The sequence below is a fragment of the Cariama cristata genome, unplaced genomic scaffold (genome assembly GCF_000690535.1).
Source record: "Cariama cristata isolate BGI_N322 unplaced genomic scaffold, ASM69053v1 scaffold2162, whole genome shotgun sequence".
In the NCBI taxonomy this organism is placed as follows: domain Eukaryota; kingdom Metazoa; phylum Chordata; class Aves; order Cariamiformes; family Cariamidae; genus Cariama; species Cariama cristata.
The window spans coordinates 8,605-20,945 of record NW_009605302.1 but is presented as its reverse complement, the minus strand read 5'-3'; the positions used below and the strand labels follow the sequence as shown (position 1 = coordinate 20,945).

Below are 12,341 nucleotides of genomic sequence, written 5' to 3'. Positions count from 1 at the left end.
GTGCTTGCCAGTACCCCGCCATTAGGAAAGGACATTTGCATGTGGGATGAAGGCTGTTTGCCTCCTGCTCCGGCTTGGGCAGCGGGTGGGAAACTTTGATCGCTTGTAGAAATCGAGATGTTTCCCGCTGTGGTCGCCCCGGCTGGGCAGAGAGGGGAGCGTTTTCTGTCCCAGCTCGCTTCAGCGGGCGCCCTTGGGCCGGAGGACCAGGTAGGCTGGGCTGCCAGGTGCAGCTCGGGGTGTCACCTCCACGTTGGGGGTCAGGCAGCTTTTGAGCTGCCTTGGGCTCCAGCTTGCATTAAGATTTCTGTCTGGCAGCAAAGAGGGAGGGGAAAAAATACCTGGGTGTCTGAAAGCAATTTGTAACTGGTAGCAGAGGTGGGTGCTGGAACAGGGGTGGCTGCAGCCTGTCCTTGATGCTGAGTTCAAGGCAGCTGATGCTGGGCCGCCTGGGGAGAGGAGCTGGACAATATGATACTGCTTCCAGCTTGAAATCATAAAATAGATAGAAATTATTGTAAACCAGGATCGGTAACAGACTGGGACTTCCTTCCTGGCTGACAATAATCCTCAGCCTACCAGAAAGCTGCTGTTAATTAACTGATTAATTAATCAGTTGGGCAAGGGTGCCTGTAGCGAGGGCAAGCAGAAGTCGGATCTTGCTTGGTTTACACTGGCAAACCGGAGGAAACAGGCGACTTTTTGAAAAGTTAAATATGAAGCAGTCCATTGATAGGATCTGAACAGAGCCTTGTTTCATAACGTGCCAAGCTTAAAAAAAAAAAAAAAGAAAAAAAAAAAAAGGTGTGTCCCCTTTTGTAGGTGTTGGGCAAAGTCTCTCTGGCAGCTGTCACGGCACGGATCCTGAAACCCTGGGGCCCAGGTTCTGTCCTTGTCCCCTGGCTGCTTGTTTACAAAGAGGCACCTGGTGTTTCCTTTCCCCGTTTTGCTGTCCAGCTGCATTTAAGCTTCTGAGATGTTTAAATGAGTCCTGCAAAATCAGGCAAGACTAGAGGTGGCTTTTTTAATATGTGTACTGTGTTTTCTGGTTTTTATCATAAAGGAAAGCAGGAAGACTCAAAGACAAAAAAAGGGAAGAGAGAAATCCTTCCAAAGTTTCCTTGCCCACCAGAAAAAAAAACAAAACCCAAACGTCACCAAGGCAAATCTTTTACTGGTTCCTGTGAAAGTCCCTGCTGCTCTGGAGGTCTCGGGGAGGGAGGGATGGGTGTTAAAACAGCCCAGGGGTCCGGGGCGGTGGTGGTAGTACATGGCCAGGGCTCAGCAGGGAGAGTTTGGGGCTGATTCCTATAGAAAGCAGAGGTGGGAGCGAGTGGAGTTGGGATTTGCTGTCCTCTGCTGGGAATTGCTGGGAAGCTTTCCTGTTGCAGCGTTATTTGGAGCTGCTGGCTTTTATACTTCCTTGAGCAGCTGAGAAACTAACTTAGGAAAACCAGCAAAGACATGTTTCTTCCCTCCTTAATTCTGCCAAAATCGGTAGTGATTTTGGAAGAGTCGTCTTCTGACCTCTCCAACGCTGGCCTTGCCGATCTCTGCCAGCCAAGGCAGGGACACAGCCCTGCCTGCTCGGTGTCATCCCAAACTTCAGCCATCCATTAAACCTGTGCCGGGAAGGACGTGGTCGTCTCTCCCGGCTGCGTCAGCTGAATTTACTCTTAGCTGTGGCTTATGGCACGGAGCGCTGTCTGTGCTGGGCAGGTAGAAGCTCCATCACCCAACTCTGCTGTGTCGAGTAGTGGGATTAGATGCTCTGTAGGCCAGCAGCTGGGAAGGTGGGTAAGAACATGCACCCTCAGATTAGGAAATCTGCCTTGAATTCTGCAAAAGGTCCGAGTCCCTTCCTCTAACTTCCCTGGCTCCTCGGGAAAACTTTACACTGTGCTGTCCTCTCTGCCAAAGTCCTGAAACGGAGACAGCTCTTCATTGGCCTCCTGAGAGATCCTACGGCATCTTCAGCACCAAAGTTGCCTCGTGTAGCTGTTCCTGCACTTCCTTTGCTTTTCCTGGCTGAATGCATTGATGAAATTGCCATCATACCGAAGCTCCCAAAGGATGTTTATTGCTCTCACCAGGCACAACTTGAGAGCAACTGGAAGGGACCTTAGCGGCCAAGAGCAGGGAGATTGCCCGATGGCATCGGGGAGGTTGATGAGAGCTGTTGATAGCCCAGACTGCCGGAGGACACACCACAACTGATCACTTGTGGCTGACGAGTGGAGAAAGCTGTGCAAGAGGCTCCCAAGAGTTGCAGCAAGGAACTGATAACCCTTCCTCAGCGCTGAACCAAAGGGAAAGTGGGATATTCCCACCTCTCCGAATGCGATCGGCTCTGAACCCAGCAAAAGGCACCATTTGATTGCGTAATTATAGACAGTATTTCCCTGTTTATTTACGAAGTCTTGCCTCTGAGTGATGGCCCTGGAGGTCACTGTAACGTTGCTTTACAGCTTTATGGTACCTGGAACCCAGCAGTCAGGGACCGTGGCAGGGTGAATCGCACGTCCCTTTGGAGAAGGAAGCAGGGGAAGGGTGTCTGTGCAAGGCTGGAGGACGCGTGCAAAGTGCTAATGCCAGCGTTCACGTGGGCTGAACATGCTGATTTATAGCCCTTCCGTTTCCCCAGGAGATGAGATAAGGATTTACAAAGCGTTGGGAACTGCTCTGGAAACCCACAGTGTGATTTGGCAGGGAAAACCCTTTCTTCATCTGTTTGCCCCTTGGAGAGGTCAAGGAAGGGCTGAGGCACCGATGTGTAACTGACACTCTGGAAAACACCACCGGGTACCCCAAATTACAGCTGTCTCTGCCTGCCGACCTCCCTCCCCACTTCTCATCTGGTGAAACCTGGGGCCTCCTTCACAATCTGACCAAAGAGCCTCCAGAAGCAGAGAAAGTGTCGTGGGATCGCCCTCTCCAGCTGCAAAAAGCAAACATGACCAGAGGGAATAACACGTCACGTCTCCGGCGATGGTGGTTGTACCACGTTTTCATTAGCTTTATAAAAGGCTCTCATTTTCAGCCAGACCTGCTTTTACACAGAAGCATACGTACAGCATCAAAGTTCCTGAATGCAGGAGAATTAATTCCAGCAGCCTGTATTTTCAGCGCGTGGCATCCACCGTCTCCGCTCCAGAATACAGCGAAGGCGGCTGATGCGCCTTAAAAGACAACAACCTCCAAGCAGATGGCAAAGCAGAAATTGCTTTATTCCCTTATCTCCCTGCGTTAAGGAAGGAGAAGGCAGAGTTAGAACTAATCCTGACCTTTAACTGTTTGTGTTTCTCTCTTCTGGCGGCTCTGTTGGCTCCAGCTCATTTCTGCAGGTTAAAGGGAATAAAGATGAGCCGCTAATGCTTTGCTTGGTATCCCACCTAGTCCTCCAAGAGCATGGGCTGTGGTCTGCTGCCCAAAGTCATCCGGGGTAACATCTGTGTGTGTGGAGCTCCATGGGGTTTCTCAAGGGGCCTTTCTTTGCTGTTCTTCTGCAAGCTCCAGGATTAGCTGCTTCTCTAGGAAGAAGTATTGCAAAATTTGTTAAAACATACTGCCGATGTCAGAACTGGTTTTTATTTGTCTGCCGCAGTTCAGCCATAGACAAGAAGACAGGGGAGAAAGTGGCCATCAAGAAGCTCTGCCGCCCGTTCCAGTCGGAGATCTTTGCCAAGAGAGCATACAGAGAGCTCATGCTGTTGAAGCACATGCAACACGAGAACGTAAGTACTCATTTCTTTCCATTCCTGCTTTTTTGCTGAAACAAGGGGGGTTTTCTTGCTACCTGGGAGCAAGTCTTTTCTGGTGGCATCACCTTTATTTTAATTGCGAGGTCCCGACGTTTGGCACGTGCAGGCAGTCTCGGGGTTTAACTGCTGCCTGTCTGCTGCGCCCAGTTGGCACCAGGCTGAAGCAGGTGTGTAATGGGTGCTCCCGTGTATTAGTAAAAGGAAAAGCAGCTGCACAGCATAGTGAGGAGTCCTCGGATTCCTCAGATGGAGTTCCCGGTGCTCACTCATGCGCGTGTGCCAAAGGAGAGCTGCTACCCAAATGCTTTCCAGGTTTAAATGTGGACTTCTCTTCTCCATCAGGTCATTGGGCTGCTTGATGTCTTCACCTCCGCCACCTCCTACCAGGGATTCCAGGACTTGTAAGTTTGGAGTTGCGTTTGCTCTGTCTAGACTCAGCCATTGCCCAAGACACCTGTGACTTAGCAGCAGGACAGTAGATCAGGCTGAGGGGCAGTCCCACAGACTGAGTTGAGAAGGTGCCAGACTAAAGCCTGACATCCTCAAATAACAAGGGGAATCAAAAGCACAAGTCAGTTCCAGTGGCTAAAACACCCAGAATACATAAACAGATCCCATCCCATGCTCACAACTGGGAGAACCCAGTATATGTAGACCAACGTATGTAACGAAGAGGCATTACATTCCACGATGTATCACATATAGCGTGATCTGTGATAATGACTGCTGAGCTAAGAGGCTGCACTCGGCACGGGAGAAGTATTGGTCATCAGGCGCTGGGGTTGTTAAACTGAGAACTTTAAAGATCTGGTTTTCTTTTCATCTTGATTCTGGCTGTTCTTTTTTTGGCATCTCCCTCAGTGTTGATGGTCAGGTTGGCCGAGTTGTTTTTCCCTTCCCCATCCTTGGGCAGCATGCGCCTGGGTTTGGGTTTTTGGCTGACAGCTTGGTATTTAGCAGCCTGCAGGAAAAGTCTTTGAAGGTTCTCAGAGCAGTTCCTGCTGGAAGACCGTCAACTAATTAGCAGTCTCAGCAGGCAGGCCAAAGACTGAAGGAAGCTAGATGTTGTCTTCCGAGGCAGGGCTGGAGAACATTAAGAAGATAAATTTGGAAGCCAACACAGCAGTTTTGCAACACTCTCTAAAGCTGCGCGAGATGTTTCAGCTCCCAGATGGTGTAAGGCTGCCCGGAACAGAACATCACTTGAGGTCTGAAGTAAAATAAATCAGGATCATTAAAGTTTGCGTGATCTTGACTTGACGTCAGATATCTGCTTTAATGGGAGGAAAAAGAGCAATTTTCAGAGCAGGCTGAAATCCCAGCATCGCTGCAGGCTATGCTAGTTAGCCAGGAACACTGTGACAACAACTCGTCTTAGTTACAGTAAGTTACCCAGCCAAAAAAAAAACCCAAGTGAGAACAAGGCTAGCCTGGTTCCCTGTGTTTTTCTTCTAGACTCAAGGCCTTGTCTTACTGCCTTTTAGCTACCTGGTGATGCCATACATGCGGACAGATTTACAGAAGATCATGGGACATGAATTCAGTGATGAGAAGATCCAGTACTTGGTCTACCAAATGCTGAAAGGGCTGAAGGTAGGTGGGTCTGGAGGAGTTTAGTGACTCCCTGCGTCTCTTCTACACGTCACCTCTGGGTTGACCATAACTAAACCCCCTTCCAGCGCTGTACAGGAAGATTTAGGTGGTTTATGGCATCCCCTGAGAAGAGATATTTGCTGTTGAATTACTCTTGTTCCAGCACACATCAGTAAAATGACTGCTTGTTCATATCAGTCAATCGGGTATCGAAGCAATCAGCAGTCATAGACCTTGTGATGGTTTTTCTGTGACAGCAGTTGTGTCACCCTTTGACTTGCCAAAACCCTTAGCAAAACTCTGCGTAGAAAGTAAGAGGCTGGTAGCAACGGGAGCTTCTGCTGAATTCCTGACAGAGGTTCTCGCGGGAGAAGACAGAGGGAATGATTTTCTATAAGGAAGGAATATGCTGTTGTAACTGGCTTTGAGAGAGCAGAAAGCAGTCACTGCAATCCCGGGGATGCAGAGGCAATGTCTTAATGCTGCCCTCTGTAACATCCTTCACCCGGAGTCAGAGCGGTGGCTTCCAGGTATTAATGAGTTCACCTTAATAACACCTTGCCCCAGATCCTTGTTATCTTGAGTTTAAATAAAGGCAGGAAAAACACACAGAAGGTTTAACTGATGTGATAAAAGCCATGTAGTCAGTTTTTGCAATTTTGTGTTTTAATGAGATTTTTTTTCTCATGGTTTAACACCCAAAATAAGAAAGTTTTGATGTCATCTACTGACTGCCGTCTTACCTCTAATCCTGATGCCTTTGTTTGGTAGTTTGAAGCTATGAGTGTACTTGCTCTAAGGAACTGTTGCTCCATACCTCCTCTTCTGCTCTCTGCCTCTTCTTTAAACTGGCAATATCATTGCAAATACTGTCAGAAATTCGGAGCAGAGATTTCTTTTTAAACTGCTGCCCTGGGGGCTGGGGACCTGCAGCAGGCTGCAGAGCCGTGTTCTCAGCAGGTTTTTGTTTGTAGCTCTCGTTTCTCTGCTGGAGAACAGAAAATCTTGTCTGCTGGTACTCACATTGAGGCTCCTTTTTTTTATTGCAGTATATTCATTCAGCTGGCATCATCCACAGGGTAAGTTCATGTGCACTCTTATTCTGATTTTCGTCTGTTTAGGAGAAACACAGCTTAGTTGTGAAGTTAATAAATTCCTAAACATCCTTGCACTAATAGCCTTGTCTGTTCTAAGGTCTCTCTGATGTCCTCCCTGTTTTCCCTCCTACACCCTATATGTGTCTGGCTTTGCTCATTTGTGCAGCATTTTGAGGAAATGCTCTATTTTCTGATGAGCTGAGAAGCATTTTATGATGCTTTTTGAATTAAAACTGTTTCAGAAAAAATAAAATAGCAATCTAAAGCTGTACAGTGTAGCAGGCGTGGTGTCTTTGCTGTATTGATACTGGACTTGGGATGTTATGGAACCCCACCAAAGGCGAGCAGAGGTTCAGCAAAGGCTTGTGTTGATGCGTTTCAACTCAAAACATCCTTATTATTTTGCCCGTGTCTGTTGTAGGACCTGAAGCCAGGCAACCTGGCTGTGAACGAAGACTGTCAGCTAAAGGTAGGTGGAAAAGCCCCACTTGGTAGCATGTAGCATATCGGATCGTGGAGGAACTGCTCTGCCAGCCGGAATTTGGCACCGTCATGTTTCCTCTTGCCTTCCGAGACTCGATTGAAGGCGTTTCATTACTTGGCGGTTGCAGGCAGTGGGAAATACTCACCTGCTGATGTAACTTGCTGAATCAGGGCCCAAGACTTGGAATGAACATCCTGTCGCCGTAATTCCTGTGGCACGGCAGTTCGTAATGACTTCCTAAATGAATTCAATCCTGCTGAGCAATACTTGCGTTAGGTGAACAATCCCTGAAGGATAACTGGATTCAACCACAGTTACCCTTTGGTTCTCACTGACCTGATGGCTTTGATTCCAGACAAAGTTATTTTCAGTGCTGCTGTGAAGGGTTTGCTTGCAGCTCGCTGGTGCGGTGTTCTACCACGCGTTTTCTGTAATGTATATTACAGGGAATGGCTGCGTTGCCCATAAAGGTTGGGTCAAGCTATGTTCATCTCCAGTATTGATGGAGAGGCCATCCCCTGTCAGCTGCAAGGTGTTTTTATAGGAAAGGGTGAGTCGTGGTGGCCTGGGAGCATGCCTTCGCTGCCGGGTAACAGAACGACTCAATTAAATAAAGCTCAGAGAGTGGAAACTTAAGCTTCAAGACAGGACGTAGCCCCACAGGTAGCACACAGCACTGATCCTTTCCGCAGGGTCTTCACACAACAACTGGTTTTGCAGCCGCAATTTGCAGTGGAATTAAGACAAACCTGTTAGTTCTTTGAACCCTCCTGTGGGTGGCTGTGGTGTACTTGGAACTTCATTATTATCTGATCAGGTTTGCTTTGTTTCCTCTTAGAAGTAGATTCTCACTTGCTCGTAGGATTTCTCTTTTTCTTTCCTGCCCTTCCTTCTCCCTCTTCCTTTGGTGAACTGCAGATCTTGGATTTTGGCTTGGCCAGACACGCTGATGCTGAAATGACCGGCTACGTGGTTACGCGCTGGTACAGAGCCCCAGAAGTCATTCTGAACTGGATGCATTACAACCAGACAGGTGAGCTGCCTTGCTTCAGCGGTGTGACTGTCTGGTGACAAGCCTGGGGATCGTGCTGTCACGACTGGGTCAAATCTCACGTAATCCTCCAGATGTTTTTCTTCTTTATCATCAGTGTCCCCTGGGGCGGAGAGAGTCCCAAAGCTGTTGCACAACTCGCAAAGCTACTGCCTGTGGGAAATGATGAAAGCAGAGATTTTCGCAGCATAGAAAGAACAGGGCAGGGTGGAAAATGGGAATGAAATTTAAATCAGTGCCTGCTGCAAGCAACAAAACAAGCAACAGCCCCAGCAATCATTGCTGCCTTTTTACTGTCCTTTTTTTTTTCTTTTCTTTTTTCTTTTTTTTCTCTCTGAACAGTGGATATCTGGTCTATTGGCTGTATCATGGCAGAAATGCTGACCGGGAAAACGCTCTTTAAAGGAAAAGACTGTATCCTTTCAAGTTCAACCTTTTCCCTTGGGGGAGTAATAATTCTTGGTGTGCGTGAAAGGGCTTTTATAAACGAGGCTAATGAGAAAAATAGGTGTCTGGTTTACCAGGAGGTAATCGCAGGGACCAGTCCATTTGGTGAGGAAACCAGAGAGGAGATAGGAGGGGGCCAAGCCACCCTTAGAAATACCCCTCTGTGCTGGCCACGTGTGCTCTACATCAGCAGTCTAACCTTGTGTGGCCATAGCTCCATACCCAAACCCTTGCATATCCCCCAAGCCCACAGGCATATGCCCTGGCAGAGTTGTGCCAGCAAAATTATTTATTGATGAAAACGGCATCCCAGGAAAAAAGCCTTGGAGCTCTTTTTCCCAATCTAACGAATCTCTGCTCATGTGGCTCTGTTGGGTTTGTATCATAACCTACTCATAGCTCTGACGGGTCCTCGGGCTCTGCAGCCCCCAGCCCACAGGCTGAGCTGTTGGGGGGTGTCCGGGGCTCGCTCCTAGCCGGGTGATCTTTAACATAGCCTGCCAGATCTAGATCAGCTGACTCAGATCCTGAAAGTAACGGGGTATCCAGGAGAAGACTTTGTGGAGAAGCTGGAGGACAAAGCGGTAAGAAAGTTCACTGTGGATTCAGGTCTCGCTGGCGGAGGTGTGGTGGGGAGAGGTTAACTTGGCCGTGTCTCTGAGATGGGAGAGGTGCTGCTTCTGCAGCAGCAGTGAAGAAGAGCGACAGCAGACTTTTCCCCTTGGCAAGGAAGAGGTTTCTCTTTGCTAGTGGCACATCTGATGGATTTGGTGTTGTGTTGGGAACTGGCGTGGATTGCAGGGACTCCCGGGTGAGGTGCCTGATGCCCCAGCAAACCACCAACCTTCTCTGTTCTCCAGTTTGGCCCTTAAAGCAGGAATATTTCTGTACCTCGATTGATAAAAATAGTTCCTTGCAAACTGGTCACTGTAACGTGACATCTGGGGTGATTTGCTGTTCAGTTCATTTGCCTTTATTCATCTGAGCCATGGGACGCAAGAGCTGTATTTCACAGCCTCCTCGCACTTGTCCATGTGCAGGTAAATGTGCTTTCCTTTCTCTTTCAGGCTAAGAATTACATCAAGTCCCTTCCTAAAATCCCCAAGAAGGATTTGTCTGTGCTTTTCCCCAAAGCCAATCCTCAGGGTAAGCCATCTCCGGCATTTCTCACAAGTTTTCACAGCTAGAAAGGAGGCAGGCTGACCGCCACAGCTCCCATCTGATTTCTCCTCATAATTTCTTGCTACTTTTTCCCTTGCAGGTTGTGCCTCTGCCCCTCCCTGGGGCAAATATGTATGAACTAAAAGCAAAATGATTCTTTATTGGCATTACAATGGCAATGTTCTGCTGTTCTTGACTATTTACTACTTTTCTTTTTTTCTTAATTTTAAAATGATACAGCCTGTAGCCCAGCATGTTTAAGGAAGAGAGAAACTTCTGACTCTCATATCAACAAGCCAGAAGAGAGTGGGTCCTGGATATAATGGATATAACGGGATGTCTAGGTGGTGGGATGCAAATTATGGGATTAGGACAGTTGCATATATCACTTGGTATGAGAGTTGGGATGAATTTTGACTGATATTGGCTTCCAGAGGTTGTGGCTTGCAGCCAAGCAGGTGATATTACGATCAGTAACATTTATGTAAACAAACCAGCTCTTCTTTATTCATTGTTATTTCCTAGTCCCACATCTAAGGCATCACAGCTTTTGATAAAGTGCAAAGAGAGCCCCACAGTCCACCCTGGTAACTTTTTGATTTATGTTTTTTTTAGAGTACAGCTTAGATCCTAACTGTTTCTTGAACACCTGAATCTATTGATACTTAACAGGCAGCTGAGATGTGCAATTTTCAGGCTAAAAATTGATCTCTTAGAAGGAGCTCTTTTCCCAAGCAGATTAGAGTTGAGAGTGAGCAAAACGCTTGTAAAAGCTGAAAGGAAGAAAGCATGAAAATGTTAAAACCAAGGGGGGACAGGGCTGACCAGACTAGTTGGTATCTGAGTTTCCTGCCTTCCTGTTTACCAGGGATGTATAGATTTCTATATAGATTACTCAGGTTAAGCCTACTTTGAGTTGCAGGGGTCAGAGTGAAAGCAAATGATTAAAACTGAAAATATCTTGAAGTTACTGGCTTGCTTTTTATGTTCTTGCAGCCCCATCTGTGCAGCAAGGCTTATTCAAGACTAATTTGTTATTTCTGCACAATTAACACCTCCAGCTCTGTTAGTAAGAGCTCCCTGGGGCTGCTGTTGGGCAGACTTTGCATCCCCACTGACAGGAGCTCCACTCTACCTTGGCTGGGTTGCGGAATCTCTTTCATTTTCAGGTCTGGAGATGTAGTACGGCAACACTAGTCCCATCGCTTGCAGGGTATGTGCACAGGATGCCTGTTCTCCATCGTACCTTGCTTAGCCCTGTTCCTGTCTTCTCCTACAGCAGTGGACCTGCTTGACAAGATGTTGCAGCTCGATGTGGAAAAGCGTCTTACAGCGACGGAGGCATTGGCTCACCCCTATTTTGACCAGTTCCGAGACATCGAGGAGGAGACAGAAGCGCAACAGTCCTATGATGATTCTCTGGAACACGAAAAGCTTTCAATAGATGAGTGGAGAAGTAAGAAGTTTATCTTCTTTGAAGTTCCTGTCTAGCACGGGACTTTCCTACCTCTCTCTTTCCTGTGCACATGCTGAGTAAGGCTGCGATTGCCTGCTGGTGGCTCAATAATGCACATCTCCCTTGCCTTGCTCTTGCTTTTATGCATTCTGCAAAGATCCCTCCAGCTCTTCAGGCAGACTTTTTTGGCCTCTCTGCTTTCTCTGTCTCTTCCAGCTTGTACCTTCCATATCCTCTCCACTGAATACCTCCCCTCTGCACATATAACATTCAAACTTTCATTTGTGTCCTCTAAAATCACATATTCATGGTTATTTTGTTCTGGTTTTCAAGAGCATATTTACAAGGAGATCTTGTCCTTCAGTCCCATTGCACGGAAGGACTCAAAGAAGCGAAGTGGGATGTCGTTATAGGGATCGGTGCGGCCGTGGCTGGGATTCACTTCTCCTGGATGACGGGTTGGATTTACTCCATGCTGCCTTGCTGGTGGCCATCGTTTGGCCTGTGGGACTTCTCTGTGTGCCAGCACAAGGATGACACCGTGCTGTGGGCATTGGACTTTATTCTACTGAAGGGGGGAAGCACCTCAAACAGTTTTCAACACAAAAGATAAATATATTCTCATTGAAACTTTAAGTGGGAGAATTTTACTTGGTGTTTCTTTTTTTTTTTTTTTTTTCTATTTTTTCCATATTTGTCTACTTGAGAGGGCAGGTGTTTCATTGCTCCCTTTTCAGTAGTCTTTCCAAGCACAGGTTTTAGTACATTTGTTATGGATAGGGTAAAGAAAAAGGTAAAATTGTCTGGGAAGTGAGTCCCAAGCAAAATAATCAGTGTGTGTGAAATTCAGCATAACAAGACTTTATCCAATCTAACTCTGAGTGTGTCCCCTTTCCCTGAGCAGTCAAACAGCATCCAGCACAGTGAGGTTGCTGTGACGGGGTTGGCTCCAGGACACCATGGGAATGCAGTCGATCATGGGATCAGTCGGTGTTCAGAGCAGCTCCAAACTCTTGTTACACACACAACTCCCTGCTAGGGTGCTTCCCTTCCATACAGCTGCTGCCTCCTCTGTTTTTGCTCTGCTTATTTCACACCCTGGGTTTTGATCGGTGCTGTCTCCTCCTTATTGCTAGCTGCAAACCCAACCTGGGAGTTCAAGGCCACTGCCCGCACCGACAGACCGGCTATCCTAAGGAGCTGGGTTATAACCCAACAGTCCTGCTCGCCCGTTCCGCTCAGCCTGGTTTCCCCAACGGTTCTCTCTGCACCACACTCATCTCTCGCCGAG

At 47.6% G+C, this 12,341-nt stretch overlaps 1 protein-coding gene across 1 annotated transcript in view; it reads left to right on the top strand.

Moving 5' to 3' along the window:
• The window catches only part of MAPK13 (mitogen-activated protein kinase 13), an 11,895-nt gene extending 212 nt beyond the window's left edge, over positions 1 to 11,683 (top strand). Inside the window, exons 2-12 of the mRNA XM_009695881.1 lie at positions 3,593 to 3,734; positions 4,104 to 4,162; positions 5,246 to 5,354; positions 6,404 to 6,433; positions 6,873 to 6,920; positions 7,854 to 7,968; positions 8,329 to 8,400; positions 8,938 to 9,017; positions 9,501 to 9,579; positions 10,874 to 11,050; positions 11,384 to 11,683. Coding sequence (XP_009694183.1) covers positions 3,593 to 3,734; positions 4,104 to 4,162; positions 5,246 to 5,354; positions 6,404 to 6,433; positions 6,873 to 6,920; positions 7,854 to 7,968; positions 8,329 to 8,400; positions 8,938 to 9,017; positions 9,501 to 9,579; positions 10,874 to 11,050; positions 11,384 to 11,463 — 991 coding nt within the window. The 3' untranslated portion in view covers positions 11,464 to 11,683. The remainder of the gene's footprint in view (positions 1 to 3,592; positions 3,735 to 4,103; positions 4,163 to 5,245; positions 5,355 to 6,403; positions 6,434 to 6,872; positions 6,921 to 7,853; positions 7,969 to 8,328; positions 8,401 to 8,937; positions 9,018 to 9,500; positions 9,580 to 10,873; positions 11,051 to 11,383) is intronic.
• The last annotated feature ends 658 nt before the right edge of the window (positions 11,684 to 12,341 follow it).